The sequence below is a fragment of the Dipodomys merriami genome, unplaced genomic scaffold (assembly GCF_024711535.1).
Source record: "Dipodomys merriami isolate MVZ:Mamm:240054 unplaced genomic scaffold, mDipMer1.0.p SCAF_15, whole genome shotgun sequence".
In the NCBI taxonomy this organism is placed as follows: domain Eukaryota; kingdom Metazoa; phylum Chordata; class Mammalia; order Rodentia; family Heteromyidae; genus Dipodomys; species Dipodomys merriami.
In genome coordinates this window covers 11,326,850-11,343,814 of record NW_027202826.1, presented here as the reverse complement: position 1 = coordinate 11,343,814, position 16,965 = coordinate 11,326,850, and the positions used below count along the sequence as shown (strand labels likewise).

At 40.7% G+C, this 16,965-nt stretch overlaps 1 protein-coding gene, 1 long non-coding RNA gene and 1 pseudogene across 6 annotated transcripts in view; 2 read left to right on the top strand and 1 right to left on the bottom strand.

Annotated features, from left to right (window-relative positions):
- Window positions 1-584: 584 nt before the first annotated feature.
- Window positions 585-16,965, top strand: part of LOC138826888 (uncharacterized) — an 87,128-nt gene continuing 70,747 nt past the window's right edge. Inside the window, exon 1 of the long non-coding RNA XR_011371888.1 lies at window positions 585-835. This is a non-coding gene — a long non-coding RNA (uncharacterized lncRNA). The remainder of the gene's footprint in view (window positions 836-16,965) is intronic.
- Window positions 6,574-6,713, top strand: LOC138827074 (small nucleolar RNA SNORA40; annotated as a pseudogene).
- The window catches only part of Mnd1 (meiotic nuclear divisions 1), a 47,388-nt gene continuing 39,052 nt past the window's right edge, over window positions 8,630-16,965 (bottom strand). For all 5 annotated transcript variants that reach the window (XM_070022239.1, XM_070022242.1, XM_070022241.1 and 2 more), the window contains 2 exons: window positions 15,656-15,799; window positions 8,630-8,784 (listed from right to left, as the gene is read on the bottom strand). In XM_070022239.1, the coding sequence (XP_069878340.1) occupies window positions 15,693-15,799 (107 nt within the window). In that variant the 3' untranslated portion in view covers window positions 8,630-8,784; window positions 15,656-15,692. The remainder of the gene's footprint in view (window positions 8,785-15,655; window positions 15,800-16,965) is intronic.

Genomic DNA, 16,965 nt, shown 5'->3' with positions numbered 1-16,965 from the left:
TGGGCGCTGTCCCTCAGCTCTTCAGCTGTAGACTAGTGCTCTACCACTTGAGCCTCAGCCTCACTTCTGGCTTTTTCTGCTTATGGGGTGCTGAGGAATTGGACCTAGGGCCTCATGCATGCAAGGCAAGGACTCTACCACTGAGCCACCTTCCCAGCCCCTAAAGTCTGAAATCTTATCAGGCCCAATTCTAGAGGGTGTGGGGAGGTAGTTCAGTGGCAGAGTTCTGGTCTAACAGTGTCAGACCCTGATTTCAATCCCCAACACCTAAATAAATAAGAAAAAAAGGAGACATACATATATGGGTATGTATCTATTGTGTATGATAGGAGATTAACCTCAGCCTTTTGTGAGGTCTTGGCCACTTCACTCTCCAGGACTGTAGAACAGTGTTGTGGTCTTTCATAGCATCAAGGACCTTTGTACTGTCCTGTGCTCATGGGCATTGCCTGTCTCTCTACTCGGGTCTCATGCTTGGGCTGCTTTAGGACCTTGCTTGGGGGAGGAATCCTTGCTGTTATAAGCCCACAGTCCTGCCTGTCTAGTCACATCTCAGAGCCATTTGCTCTGGGGATCTTGCCTTGTGCTTAGTGGTGGGGTTAACAAGCAGTGCATGACAGAGTGCTGTGAACTTTTAAAACCCTCAACTTCTGGTTCTTTCCTCTTCCTTGCAGCCTGTAGGTATTCTATTTCATTCATGTCAGTGGCTATGATGATTGAGCCTCCCTTCTTTGCCTTTATATTAACTGCAACCAGAAATCTACTATCCTCTAGACATCAGCCTCTGAAAACAAACGCAGCCACTACAGCTAGGAGCACAAGTCACAGCAGAAAGGTAAGATAAAGAGGATATCAACCATTAACTTGAGGCTATATTTTCTGCAACAAGGTTTTTTTCCAATGCTGAAGGTATACCCTCAGCCCTCTGCAGCAATATATGAATATATTGACAGTTATAAACGAGATTTAGGTATCTGATTAAGAAAAACTCTTCTCTCACTAAAGTATCCAATCTGGCTTTTTTCAAGTCTAGATAAGTCTGTATGTGGAAATAGATACATCTCCCCTAAAATTAGATTAAGAATTATGAAAATTCCTGGAGGAAATTAGTTAGTTAGATATTTCTAAGCTCATAAATAATATTCTTCTCATTCTCTAAGATCACTGAAGAGGCCCATATCTTGGACTTGTTTAGTGTGTGTGTGTGTGTGTGTGTGTGTGTGTGTGTGTGTGTGTGTGTGTGTGTGTGTGTGTGTGTGTGTGTGTGTGTGTGTGTGTGTGTGTGTGTGTGTGTGTGTGTGTGTGTGTGTGTGTGTGTGTGTGTGTGTGTGTGTGTGTGTGTGTGTGTGTGTGTGTGTGTGTGTGTGTGTGTGTGCTGATCCTGGGGCTTGAAATTAGGGCCAAGGCCTGGGCACTGTCCCTGAGCTTTTTGCCTCAAGGTTAGTGTTCTACCACTTGAACCACAGCCCCACTTCTGGTTTTTTTTTTTTGGTGGTTACTTGGAGATAAGACTTTCATGGACTTTCCTGCCTGGACTGGCTTTGACCCACCATCCTCAGATCTCAGCCTCATGAGTAGCTGGAATAGCAGGCATGAGCCACTGGTGCTCAGCATTGTTTAATAAGTTTTTTTGGTCAGTTGTAGGGCTTGAACTCTGGGCCTGGGTGCTGTCCCTCAGCTCTTCAGCTCAAAGCTAGCACTCTACCACTTAAGCCAAAGGTCACTCCCGGCTTTATCTGCTTATGTGGTGCTGAGGAATCAAACCTAGAGCTTCATGCATGCAAGATAAGCACTCTACCACTGAGCCACTTTCCCAGCCCATTTAATAATTTTTTATAACCAAGAAAGTGAAGCAGAAGTTATTATGACCATCTAGAAGGGGTTAGGAAATCTGCTTTTCTCAATATATGTCTACAATCTGTTCCTATCCTGAACATCATTACAAAATCAAATTCATTCCAGCAGTCTTTTTTTGTTGTTTTGTTTTGCCAGTCCTGGGGCTTGAACTCTGGGTCTGGACACTGTCCCTGAGCTCTTTTTACTCAAGGCTATCACTCTACCACTTAACCCACAGTGCTATTTACAGCTTTTTATGCAATTAATTGGAGATAAGGAGTCTCACAGACTTTCCTGCCCAGACTAGTTTTGAACTGTGATCCTCAGATCTCAGCCTCCTGAGTAGCTAGGAATACAGGTGTGAGCCATCAGCACCCAGCTGCAGCAGTCATTTAACTATGACACAGATTAGCTCTGACAGCTCCTTGCATTTCATTTATTGACTTATTCCTATCTTCTATGTAACTTGGTACCACACATTGATACTAGTGTACATTCCTATATGAACTCAGCTTACGGAATGTTTTGTAACCATTATCTGTTTGGATCTGTACAGCCATTGTAAGTGGTAGCAGTTTTTCAGAAAAGGATGTTTTTAAATAGCAATTGCAGCTGACATTCGCCTACAGATAAGCTCTGCACCAAGGCTCCCTAATGGGACTCCCAAGTTGTTCTCTGGAAATGTGCAAAGCTGCTTTCCACCCATGTGTCAGAATACCATTGTGTATACATAAATGTGTGAGCAGTTTCCAGTGTTGTGTGCTGAAAACAGACCTGAGTGGTTCTGAAGCTCTATTTGAGAAAAGAGGCACAAAACAGGTCAATGAGAAAAGCACTGATCATGATACATAAATCACAATCAAGTGATAAAAGCATGCCAGTGATGCCAAGGCCATGGTCCAGTGGTATAGTACTCTAGTACTGAAAAACAAAAACAAAACACTGATGAAGTCTTTGCAATTTCATTGAGAACTGTTTAAAATCGACTTATCTTAGATTCCCAGAAGCCTATACAAATCTTTTTTTTTTTTTTTTGTCGGTCGTGGGGCTTGAACTCTGGGCCTGGGCGCTGTCCCTCAGCTCTTCAGCTCAAGGCGAGCGCTCTACCACTTGAGCTACAGCGCCACTTCCGGTTTTCTGGTGGTTTATTGGAGATAGGAGTCTCACGGTCTCTCTTGCCCGGGGTTGGCTTTGAACCGCGATCCTCAGATCTCAGCCTCCTGAGTAGCTAGGATTACAGGCGTGAGCCACCAGCGCCCGGCTTATACAAATCTTTAATACAGCACTTATTGATGTATTGCTACTTCTGGTTCATCATTAGGATTCTGACTCTAATGTTCACTTTAGTGAATGCTGTCGAGTAGGCATTTCTTGAGTGATAGGAGATCTCAAGAGGTTCCAAGGCTTTCCCTTGCAGGAAAAAAAAAAGTGGGGGGGGGAGTGGCTGGGAATGTGGCTTAGTGGCAGAGTGCTTGCCTCACATGCATGAGGCATTGCATTTGATTCCTTAGTACCACATAAACAAAACAAAAAATGTAAAATAAAATAAAAAGCTTTGCAAGTTTGGCAAGTTACAACTGTTATCTGGATGCTCCTAGTTACTCAGGAGTCTGAGATCTAAGGATCTCAGTTCAAAGCCAGCCTGAGCAGACTCTTGTCTCCAATTAACAATCCAAAATTCCAGAAGTGGAACGTTTAGTTCAAGTCACAAAATACCATGCTTGAACAAAAAAGCTAAAAGACAGTCCAGACCCTGAATTAAAGCCCCAGTACTAGCTAGGCACTGGTGACTCCCACCTATAATCCTAGCTACTGAAGATGCTGGAAGCTGAGGATTAGGGTTTGAAGCCAGCCTGAGCAGCAATTAATTACAGAAAAATCAAGAAAGTGGAGATGTAGCTCAAGTGGTAGAGCACTAACCTTGAGCAAAAGGAGATCAGGGACAGTGCCTAGGCCCAGAGTTCAAGCCCCAGGATCAGCACACACACACACACACACACACACACACACACACGCACGCACGCACGCACGCACGCACGCACGCACGCACGCACGCACACACACACACACACACACACACACACACACGAGTACCTCAGGGGCTGCATGGGAGCCTGGGATAAACAGGAAGTGGACATGAGGCTGCTTTGTCCACATACACAGGGCATAAGATAGAGAAAAGAAAGGAAGGACATACCCCATGCTCCTCATGACAATTACACACGATGGACAAAGTCAGAGAAATGCTTTCTTGGTATTTATAACAGGAGTAATTTAAAACAGGACAAGCGATCAGGTTTTTGTTAGATCATCAACCTCAGATGATTCAGATTTATATTATATATCCCATACTTTGGATGATCTATATTATCTAGCTCATCCAATTTGGATGATCTATTATATAGTTTCTATAGCATCTATACCCAGGAGAAAGTCCTTTTCCCCCTTCTTTTGGTGTCAGGAATTGAACCTAGGGCCTCACACATGCCAGGCAAGCATTCTACCACAGAGCCAAATTCCCAGAACACACTCAGGAAAATTCTTAATCCTAGCCCCTGAGCTGTTTAGCTTTCAAGCTGGGAGCCATCCGAATAAGGGTTCTACTTGCTCTCTTCAGTATCAAGAAAGGTTGTGGAACAGTTACCATACATGGGCAGAGAAGCTCTGAGCAGACAAAGGGGGAGGGAGGCCAGGGCCCCAGACTGGCAGTTATATAACCACCCAGGGAGTGCCGTAACAGCAAAAGCTCTGCCTTCCCTAAAAATACTAAATTCTAAAAATGCCTCAAGGACACCTCACAAGCACATCAGAATAGCTGGAATTAATAGTTGAAAAACAACAGATTTCAAGGTATCAGTCCAATCTGATAGATTCACGTGGCTGCTAGTTTGAATAACTTTAGCTCCTCAGGATCCCCAAAGAAACACACAAGCAGTATGTATCAGTAATGGCAAAATAAATGTCATTTCCTTTTTCACTGACAATGAGTCATGAGTGTTGACCTACAGACTGTCCCCAAACAAGATACATTCCAATAGTTCATTTCTAAGTAAGTTGTTACAAACTCAGAACATAGTTTCCCATAGAAACAATTTTAGACATGGTGGTTTAGATTTCCAGATATAGCCAAAGGAGTCAGTTTACCCATAAGTAACTTTACTAAGATAACCAGTACACAGAATAGTACTTTTCTATAAGAAAATGCCTCCCAACTTCTAAGCTGTGATTTCTATAACTCCCTTCTCTCTCTCAATTCCATGGTGAAGGAGTGTTGAGGCTGGGTGGGAGGTGTATGTTGTGGCGGGTGTGTGTGTGTGCGTGGGGGAGGGGGGAGGGCTGGGCTCCTCCAGTGGCACCTGTAGGACTCCCTGGTGGGAGGAGGACCTGGCAGCGTCCAATCCCACAGAGCAATACATTTGCCACAGAAACATTGGTAGATTGTTTTCATCTAGCAAGAACTCACTAACCATTCAGAATACTGCTAACCTCTACCGAGTACTTACTCTGGGTTAGAGCATGATTTATTTCTGTGTCTATTCTTTTCCTTACTTTTCTACTCTCACCATCTGTGAGATATTTAAGAAAGGACACAGCCCACAGAAATAGAGAGACAAAGGGTGAACAAATGCAGCAGTGATACTCACTGGACATGATGTTAAAAATGAACTATACAACTTGTGGGTAAGGATGGGAGGGAGGAAAACTTGGAGAAAGCGAGGGAAGGGGTGACATTGTCCAAAAAGAAATGTACTCTTTGCCTGACTTATGTAACTATAACCCCTCTGCATATCACCTTCATAACAACAAGAAAAAAAGAAAGGAGACTGCCCAGTTCCAGTGGCTCATGCCCTGAATCCTAGCCATTCATGAGGCTGAGATCTGAGGACTGCAGTTTGAAGCAGCCATAGCTGAGATTCTTATCTTCAATTAACCATCAAAAGACTGGAAGTAGAGCTGTGGCTCAAGTGATAAGAGGGCCACAGGCTTGAGTGAAAAACTAAGGGACAACACTTAGGCACTGAGTTCTAGTTCCAATACTCAGCAAAAAAAAAAAAAAAAAAGGATACTGAGCTATTTGAAATAAATAGGGGAGGGTAGAGGTAAGAACTGAGAATAGAATTTGTTCAAAATGCATTGTGAGCATGCACAAAAATGTCAAACTGAAATCTCTTATATTATAAAGGTATGCTACTTTCCTCCCCTAAAAAAGACATATTGACTTCTATTAGATGATGCAGGGAGGAGGACCAAAAGAATGAATATACCTTAAACTGTTATTAAGATCAGAGCTAGAGAGGGAGGTCCCTGGGGGCTGGCGTTACTACAGAAAGTCTACAGGCTGCTAGACTCAAGCTGGAGATTGGTTTCAATAGAGGGTGTACCTGAGGAAGAGTTCAGATGCAAAACACCAGTGTGCAAATGATTCTTCAATTAAGAGAAGGGACTAATGTGAGCTGTTTGATGTTGGGAAAAAAAGGGGAAGCTGGAAAATTGGAAATAAAAGGTGCAGAGTCCTCCAAAATTTCATGATAATTTTGTCTTTTGAACACAGTTATATAGTGAAAACTTTAAAATCCCCTTCACACAAAAGTATTAATTTTCTTGTGTAACCTTTCAGTTTTTTTTTTTTCTTGAGAGCAGACCAATGATTATAAACAAAGATCTTTATTTCTCCCTTTATTAAGAGGTAGCATAGCATAGGGCCTAAATTTTTTTTGGAAAATAAGTTACTTTATCTGTATTTATTTTTAATATTTTAAATGTTTACATTTCTTAAAAACAAAATGTGTTACAGGCAGGTGCAAACAGTATATCCTCTTTTGCAACCCAGGACTCATTGCTAGTGTGAGATTTTGGTACATGTAAGAAGGAATATGATTCCTACAACAGTTGGCACTTTGAGGGTTTGTTAACTCACACAGGTTGCTCTGAGTGAGCAACCTGATGTAAAAGAAAGACAAAAGAACAACAACAAAAAAAAGTGTGCTTAAGCTGGGGACTGGTAGTCCATGCCTGTAATCCTACCTATTCAGGAAGTTGAAATCTGAGGATCGTGGTTTGAAGCTAGCCACCACTAAAATACTGGAAGTGGAGCTATGGCTCAAGAGGGAGAGTGTCAGCCCTGAGTTAAAACAAAAAACAAAAAACACAAAAACTAAGAGTGAGTATCCAGGCCTTGAGTTCAAGATCCAGTATGGCATTAAAAAAAGAAAAAGAAAAGAAAACAACCTAAGTGTGCTTTAACTAGATAAATATCAAGTATAAAACAGAAAGATAAACTTCCTAAGGTGGATTCAGCAGGATCAATTTTGTATCTACAGACCCAAACCCTACAATGGGTCTAAATGGATATTTTAGTTTAGGGCTGCAGGACATCTGATTCACAGCTCTTCCTGGCTTCATAGTTTATCATCATTTACTATGCATCTGCCTCATCTACTTGATTGTGAATTCTTTGAGGTAAAGATCATAACATTCATTATCTCTTACAATGTCTGGCAAATGTGAGACATGAAATTGAGAATCAAATAACTGAACAACTGGAGAGAAAGGATGGCCAAATGAATGTGAATAACCTGTAAAAGGAATGATATGAACAATTTTGCTAATCCATAGGACCCAAAGGAAGGAATGGCACTTTTTTTTTATGTCCAGTAACACAGTTCAGTGAGATACTGTGAAGACGTATAAGAATGACCAGCCAATCAAAAGATGAAATTACAGAGGAGAAACACATAGCAAGCTCTCTCTCTTTCTGTGAGGAGAGTAACTGGCAAAAGAGGAAAGTTTGGCCTGAATGGATCAAATTAAAACATCAAAAAAAACCTAAATACAATAAAACCAAGAATGTGGAAATAAATGCTAGTGGCTCATACCTGTAGGCCTAGCTACCCTGGAGGCTGAGATCTGAGGATCTGAAGATCTGAAGATCTGAGGATCACAGTTTGAAGTCAGCCAGAACAGGAAAGTTTCTGAGACTGTTCTCAACTACCAAGAAGCTGAAAATGGAGCAGTGGCTCAAGGGGGTAGAGCACTGGCCTTGAGTCAAAAGGCTGAGGACAATGCCCAAGCCCGGAGTTCAAGCCCCAATACTGGCACAAAAAAAGAAAAAGAAAAAATATGTAGCTGAATGAAGAAGGCTGAGTGGCAAATGTGCGTTGCAGCAGTTGTGATAACTGAGAGGAAGGCTGCCTGAATAGCAACAGCTGCTGGACAGCCTCTGGAACACGGCCAGGTATAACTTACATTAAAGCAAAAGCACTGATAAGCAATGGTGAGACTCTGTTTAAGTCTGGAAATTATGAAGCCATACTTTTTTTTTATATCCAATACTATATGGTGCTTTGGGTTCACAGAGATGAAATATCAGCAAGCCCTCTAGAAGCTTCTGTCCTGTAGGGAGGATTTTTGCCCCTTTAAAATATATGTAATTCCAACATCACCACCTTACTCCTAAAATAATCTTATTATTACATAGTTAACATGGCAACATAATATGGCTGTCCCTGCTCCTAAATATTCTGTCCATGCAAAGAAAGGCTAAGCAACCTCTCAGACATTCCATTATGGTTATTTTAAATAATTGTGATGTCAAGGCACTTTATTTCCTGAAGCTGGGCTACATCAAATGTTGACACTGGCCCAAAAAAGAAGTTACTTGTTTGGATCCATTAAGGGGAAGTACAATTATACATATTTTTAAAAAGGAATTTTTATCTGTTAAAAACAAGCAGACCCTTTGAAATCTTGTACATAAAGACTGATTTTATTAGGGTACTTATAAAGCCAAACTACTTGTTCCAGTTGAACTAGGAACTAAACCAAATCTGCTCTAATGGAAACTCACTGTGCACAGTAAATTGTCAGGGGTGGATCTGCAGAATTCACACAGCTTGGGACACACGTGCAGGCAAGAAGCAGACTACTTAAACACCGTCACACTCACCACTAGACCAAAATAAAAAAAAAAAGGTATGCATCTGTTCAGTTTCAATGAGTTCAAAGTTCCCATAGTTACTTTTCAAAATGTTATGAGCAACTTGATGCCTTCCAAGTTCAGGCTTGCAAAAGAAGTCACCCTCTCTATCCAAACCAGCCTCCTCGCTGCTAAGGTATATTTCAAAGACATTTTTCTACAGTGTTCAGCTTGAATTTTTCAAAGTTAATCTTTAACCAAAAGACCTGTGTACTTTCATTACAAGTTTACTTTTTCATGAATAAACTCCAGCTAAAAGGCAGTGTCTGTTTTTGATAATGAATGTCCAGATATTTACATAATAGTTCTAATTTTATATATAAATCTTTCAAACAAAACAATACTTTTTCAAGGAAAAGGTAATTTCAAGAGACCCCCCCCCAAGCACACTCTCCTTCTTTTCTATAACATTCATTTTGCTTCTTTTTTTCTTTTCATTTTTTGTTCTAATACAGAACAGCTATACACTTTTGCTTTTGTTTGTTCTTGGCTGGTGCTCTACCACTGGAGCCATGCTTCAAATACAGCATTTTAGTGGCTAATCAGAGATAAAGTTCTCACTGATTTTTCTGCCCATGTGGTTTTGAATAATGATTCTCCAAGACTCAGCCTCCTGAGTGGCTAAGAAAACAGGCATAAGCCTCCAGCACCCAGCTTCATTCTATTTCTTATATGTTTTTAGAAGATTAGTTCTTCAGGAAAAAGGCCTTTTTGTCAAGAAATTCATTCTCAGAAGTCCCACAAATGTGTCAACAGATATGTTCAGAAGTGTTCTGTGAAAATATTGTCTGAAATAAAAATAAGTGTAAGACAAACCAAATGTCCACCATCTTGGCTAAATAAACTGAATGGTTACATATATACTATAAAAAAGTACTAGATAATAAGACAAGGGAAATAAATCTATACATTGACACATACAGATGTCCAGTTTAAACGAAAGAAAATGAAAAAAATCCTGTTGACCAATATGTACATACAGAATGATGTTTTCAAATTATAGTTGACTATCTCTTTTTGGAGGGTGGAGGCTGGGGAGGAAGGGATAGTCCTGGGGCTTGAGCTCAGGGCCTGGGTGCTGTCCCTGAGCTTCTTTTGCTCAAGGCTAGTTCTCACTACTGCTTCACTTCTGGCTTTTGGGTAGGTAATTGGAGATAAGAGTCTCACATACTTTCCAGCCCAGGCTGACTCCAAATCATGATCCTCAGATCTCAGCCTCCTGAGTAGCTAGGATAAACAGGCATGAGCCACCAACACCTGGCTAATAGCTGAGTATCTTTAGAAACAAAACAATGCCAATATTGTTAAACTATTTCAAAGCACACAGAAAACTTGCCAATAAGTTGATGAAGCAAGTATAACATCGATTCTAAATTTGTAAAGATAGTACAAAAGGAAAAATAACAGATTATGATCACTTATGAATGTTAATGTCTATTAGCAAATAGATTCCAAAACCAGTGTAAGAAAACAATTCGTCACAACAAAGGGGATTGATACCAGGAATGTATCATTAAGAAATAAATATACATATAAACAAAATAAAAAATGGGCTGGGGTATAGCTCAAGTGATAGACTGCTTGCCTAGGAAATGCAAGGCCTTGGGTTCATTCAGTACAACCAAAGAGATCCTAACAATATACCTGCTGCCCCAATGGGACGCCATCCACTATGTAATGATGCAGCAAGAGGGCATCCCCAGATATTGAGTGTGCAATGCCTTCTCCCAGCCTCTAGAATCACAAGCTAGATAAACTTGTGCTTTGTAACTTGTAAAGTTATAACAACAGAAAATGGACTAGGACCATCCCTGTCTGTGGTTGAGTGCTTGCCTAGTGTGTTCAATTGTCAACATCACAAATATAAGTATGCAAAATCAATAGCTTTCAAATATGTATATCTTAGTACCTAGAAAATGAAATGGAAGAGAAACCCTCTTTAGGGCTGACTGCTAGTATCTCATGCTTGTAACCCTCTCAGATTTGATCTCAGAAGCTGGCTTTGAACTGTAATCCTCAGATCTTAGCCTCCTAAGTAGCTAGGATTACTTATAGGTGTGAGCCACAGGTGCCCTGCTCCAAGTCAGTTTATAAACTGAATACCAACTGACACCAAATACCTTTTCCTGGAATTGAAACTAATATTCATTCTCAAATCAATTTGTCAGCCTGGAACAAAACTGTGAAGTAAGAAAGCTATATTGCTTGTGTTTCTCCAATGAATGAATTTCCTACCTTACCATCTTCCTGAGCTACTCTATTCTCCTCTCAGCCAGGTAGGAGAAGGACTTAGGCTTGCTTAATCAAAGCTGAAAATTCTTTTTTTTTTTTTTTTGTCGGTCGTGGGACTTGAAATCTGGGCCTGGGCGCTGTCCCTCAGCTCTTCAGCTCAAGGCGAGCGCTCTACCACTTGAGCTACAGCGCCACTTCCGGTTTTCTGGTGGTTTATTGGAGATAGGAGTCTCACGGTCTCTCCTGCCCGGGCTGGCTTTGAACCGCGATCCTCAGATCTCAGCCTCCTGAGTAGCTAGGATTACAGGCGTGAGCCACCAGCGCCCGGCTAAAGCTGAAAATTCTTAATTTTCTTGTGACATGTTTCAGTTTGAATATGTTGACAATTAATTAAAATTAAAAATAACAACACAGTTTAGGCAAAATAAAAGGCATCTTGCATATCATATCTAGCCCATAGGCTGTCCATTTCTGACCTTTGGGGGCAAACTTTTTCTGCTAAGGGTCAGATAGAAAATATTTTTTCACTTTGCAGGCTATACAAATGTAATTTGTGTTCCATATTTTCATTTATTTATTTTTACATCATTAATAATGTGCCTGTAATCCCAGCTACTTTGGAAGCAGAGGTAGGAAGATCCCAGTTGAAGGTCAGCTTTGGCAAAAAGTTAGCAAGACCCTATCTCAAACAACAATCCAGGTGTGATAATGCACACAAGAATGTAGACCCAAGCCTGGTCCGGACAAAAACAATTAAAGCAAAAAGGGCCTGAGGATATAGTTTAAAGCGGTAGAGCACTTACTTTGCAAGTGTGAGGCCCTAAGTTCAAGATCTCAATACACTACCCTTGTAGGCCTTGGTCTTTGGGGTGATAGCTTGCCAGCTGTGATGAACAGAAACCATTAATCTTGAGATTTACCTATGAATACTTCAGAAGACAATCACATAGTATTATTTCTACCTTACAATTTCTTTTATATCAGACTAGGACAAGTACAACAGACATAAATTCTCTTTAGGGAGTCATTTCATAAGACAGTGTGTTTCCCTTCTGACATGTAAACGGTATCTAGGAAACAGATTCTGAAAATCAATTTAGGTACAATTTTGAGAACAGTCCTTCCCACCTATCACATACTGGCTGCTTTTACAAAATACATCATAGTATCTGATAAAGTTCTTGATATTTCACTTGAGACCATTCTCCAAAAGCAGTACTCATAGATTTACAATTTATACTTTCTTTTCTTTTTTTTTTTTTGGGGGGGGGGTCTGGTCGTGGGGCCTGAACTCTGGGCCTGGGCGCTGTTCCTCAGCTCTTCAGCTCAAGGCTAGCACTCTACCACTTGAGCCACAGCGTCACTTCCAGCTTTTTTCTTTTTGCTTATGTGGTGCTGAGGAATTGAACCCAGGGCCTCATGCATGCAAGGCAAGCACTCTACCACTGAGCCACCTTCCCAGCCCACAATTTATACTTTCTATTCAGAAATTACTCAGGGTGGTTTTTGCTTTGGGGCTGCCAGCTATATTTTTTTCCTTTTATAATCGTCTAAAGAGAACTGTATTTGATAAAGTAAGCATAATTTCTGAGACAGGCCAAGAATTTATAATCCCATTAGACTAATGAGGTGCCAATCTCAAAGAAAGTCATACTCACTTCACCCAGTATGATGTGCTTTGGTCTTGGCTCAACCTCAGAAAAACCCTTTCAGGGATTTTTAGGACCTTAGACAATTGTAAAACTTACCAGGATAGTGTAAAACCTTATTTAGATCTCTTAAATTAGGATAGCCAGGCACTGGTAGTTCACGCCTGTAATCCTAGCTACTCAGGAGGCTGAGATCTAAAGATGACGGTTCAAAGCCAGCTGTATCAGGAAAGTCCATGAAATTCTTATCTCCAATTAATCAGCAAAAAGCTAGAAGTGAAACTGTGGCTCAAGTGCTACTTCAGGCACAGTGCACAGTGCCCTGAGTTCAAGCCCCAGGATCATCCTCTTCTCCGTTCCCCCCCAAAATGAGACCAGATGGAATCTGAGACTTAAAGTGGAAGTGGTGCTGTAGCGCAAGTGGTAGAGCGCTAGCCTTGAGCTGAAGAGCTGAGGGGCAGCATCCAAGCCCAGAGTTCAAGTCCCACGACCAACAAAAAATAAAAAACTAAAAAGTTTACTATACAGCTTTTATGACTGTCAATTACAGCATAGCTTACTAAATTATTTGGCTCTAGATCACTTGTAATGATTGTAGGTCTGGGCACTGGTGGCTAATGCCTGTAATCCGAGATTCAAGGAGGCTGAGATCAGAGGATTATGGTTCAAAGTCAGCCTGGGCAAGAAAGTCCATGACTCTTATCTTCAATAAACCACCAGAAAATCAGAAGTGGAGCAATGGCTCAAAGTGCTAGATCATCACCCTTGAGCAAAAGAGCACAACAATGGTGCCCAGGCCCCACCACCTACAAAAATAAAATAGTAATAATAACAATAAAACCACCTCAACACCTAAATATTACTTAGAGTTTGGCTGGACCAATTACCCTGGTCCTCTTAATATCTCTAATTTTAGGCAATGGGAAACTCAAAAGCAGTCCTTCAAGATGAAGCAAAATGATATAGTAGGCAAGTCACCCTTCCTAACAGATGGGGTGGTATAAAGTACAATGGACTTTATTACCTATGCCCCTGAGATTAAATGGACTGCATCTGCAGGGTAGTCCTCTCCTTTTCTACATTGTCATCACATTGGGAATCTGAAGCTGACTGATGGAAGTATTTTCAACATACCAGTAGGCTTCCCTTCCCCTTCCAGCAGACACTGGACTGAGGAAGGTGCTGTACTCCCCAGTTATTCATGTACAGACAGCCTCCATCTCGTTCTCTACTAGTCTCATAAAGCAAAGACCCAACAGCTTAAAAAGTTGCCTAAAAGACTTACAAAGCAGTATCTTTCAGGAACTATGAGAAATGGCTTCTTTTTTGAACACATATTCTGTCTTCCTAAACAAGGAAGCTTTGTTTGCTATTTACTGAACAGCAAACCGGGCCTGAGAAATTTTAGAATTCTTACAATGAGTGTTTTAGGAGAAAACTTATGGTGGGTTACTTCTATCTTTGATCCTCTGTTCCTTACATCAAATACTTTCTCCTGTGAGAGGAGCTGCTGCCCTAAGGCAACATAAACTGGCCCCAAGAACAAACAAAGATGGACCAATTTGTGCCTGCCCATGCCAGGAAGTGATTAAGTAGGCCCAGATCAAGTCCCAACAATACAAAGGCCAGATTCACTAGCAAACACTTTGGATGCCATTTGGGTCATTTCAGACATACAGACCATTACATTCAAGTCATTTAAAAGAATATCAGAACTGGGCACAGGAAGAAAACAGTTAAGCCATGTGGTTAAAAGGCATTACCATATTACTAGTTTTTTCTTTAAATTTATCTTAGAGTACCTGTAAATATTCCAAATGGCTAAGTTGACCTGATAAAAAGTATATAGATAGAATACATTATTTTAAATGTATTCCTGTAAGTTCCAGAATTTCTATATAATCAGATGTTTGCTGTACAAATATATCATCTTATACAAATGCATAACTCAGGACAAAGTGCCTATGCGTCTCTTTCCAATAGAAAGGAATCAAAACTTCTAAAGGAAGTAATCAGCTATGCATCAATGGCTCACATCTGTAATCCTAGCTATTCAGGAGACTGAGATCTAAGAATCTCAGGATTCAAAGCCAGCCCAGGCAGGAAAGTCAGTGAGATTCTTAACTCCAATTGACTACCAAAAAGCCAGAAGTGGAGCTATGGCTGAAGTGGTAGAGGGCTAGCCTTGAGCATAATAGCTCAAGGGACAGTGCCTAGGGCCTGAGTTCAAGCCTTGGGACTGGCACAAAGAAAACAAAAACAAAAAAGAAAGTAGCCTGCATGTCTTAACTCTAAATTTGAAGAACACCAATTTGTGTGAGTTTTCTTTGGTGTAAAATTTGGAAAAGATGGTGTAGCATACTGAGTATCAACCAAATAATTTTCCACTGAATGTTGAGAAACAGTAAAGCAGTTAGGGTGTTAAAAGTTATTTCTGTGTATGTGTGTGCATGCATGTTCATGCATATATGCACACATTTGTACAACAGAGCCTTCAAATATTTAATAGTTGAATGGAACTTAAAACTGTTTTGATATCATGGCTTTGGCCTTTTTTTTTGGTCCGGTCGTGAGGCCTGAACTCTGGACCTGGGCGCTGTCCCTCAGCTCTTCAGCTCAAGGCTAGCGCTCTACCACTTGAGCCACAGCACCACTTCCGGCTTTTTTCTTATGTGGTGCTGAGGAATCAAACCCAGGGCCTCTGTCATGCAAGGCAAACGCTCTACCACTAAGCCACCTTCCCAGCCCCATGGCTTTGGTCTTTAAAACTCATTTGCAAACCTGCAGGATGGTTACTCACTCTGTCCTCGTTAGATGAGTGCTATAGAAATACTGTTACCAGTCAGCTTTCAATCTATTGAAAGGATGAAGAATGCATTCATTTTATACTTTATTTAAAATTAATAAAAGGATAAAGTTATACAATTCAGTACAGTTAGAAAATATTTAAACATTTACATACTCATTAGCTCATAGTTTCTTCATCACCATCAAATATTTTAGTCTATGTAGTCAAAGTCTTCTGGAATTCCAAACGTTTTGTCAATTTTACTTTCTTCAAACCCAAATTTTCTTTTGGCCCAAGATTTTATTGCAAATATATTATCTATAAAAAATTGAGAAATATTTTTGAAAAGATAATTATAAGACATTTCCAATGCAATTAATTATCTTCATTGTAGCTTTGCTTCCTTCTGTTTCTTTCTGCCATATTAAAATAAGTTTTCTCTATCTTCTAGCACAGTGGCAATAATTACAGATAGGTCAATAGTGTTTTTTCTACACTTCCACCAGGAAGGCCAGACTCTTACTCAGTAATTAAGGGTTGTTCCTGCTCCCAAAGGAACACATTCTCTCTAGACTCTTTCTCTTCTCCCTCAGAGTAATGGCTTCCAGACATCAGGACAGTGTAAGGAAAAGGGTAAGAAGAGGAGAGAAAGGGGTTCTCCTCTCTTAAGACCAAGGTAGGAACAAATGTGTTCTTAGCATTCCCTGGGGGTCGTGGGGGGGAGGAGGGCGGAATTTAAAATGTACCATACCAAATGTGTTTTCTCTACTGATAGGAATTTATTTCAAGGGAAAACTATATCCAAAGATATTTGGCCAAGGATATTCCTAGTGCAGAAGAGAATAAAACCGATGTGTCTACTCATTGGGCAGGGCAGCAGCCTATGTATAGAGAGTCCTAAAGTATGCAGTCATTGTGCTAAAGATGACTGAGCCTGGACAGTAGGGATGACAGTGGATTTTTTTTTTCATCTTAGTTTCACGTGAGTGTGTGTGTGTGTGTGTGTGTGTGTGTGTGTGTGTGTGTGTGTGTGTGTGTGTGTATTTTGTGGCTAAAACTCAGGGCCTCCTGTACTTGATTGGCTTTTTTGCTCATGGCTGGCAAGTTACCACTTGAGTCACACCTTACTTCTGGCTTTTTGCTGGAGATAAGTCTCATGGATTTGTCTGCCCAGGCTGGCTTTTAACCATGATCCTCAGATCTCATCTTCCTGAGTAGCTAGGATTACAGGTGTGAGCTACCAGTGCCCAGTGATAAATAAATTTCTGATATTAAGTTTTGTTTCTAAAGTGAAAACTACTGTCTCAGAGTAACAGTGCTAACAGTGTCTTTTCATTTGATGAAAGTGTTATGGAGTGTCTGTCAATAGATACTATGATGAATCTCAACTTCTATAACAAGTAGGAATACTAAAACAATGGCCTGAGTGTCTGCAGTCAGTACACTGCTGCCAATCACAGCCAAGCATGTATGGAGGGCCGTGT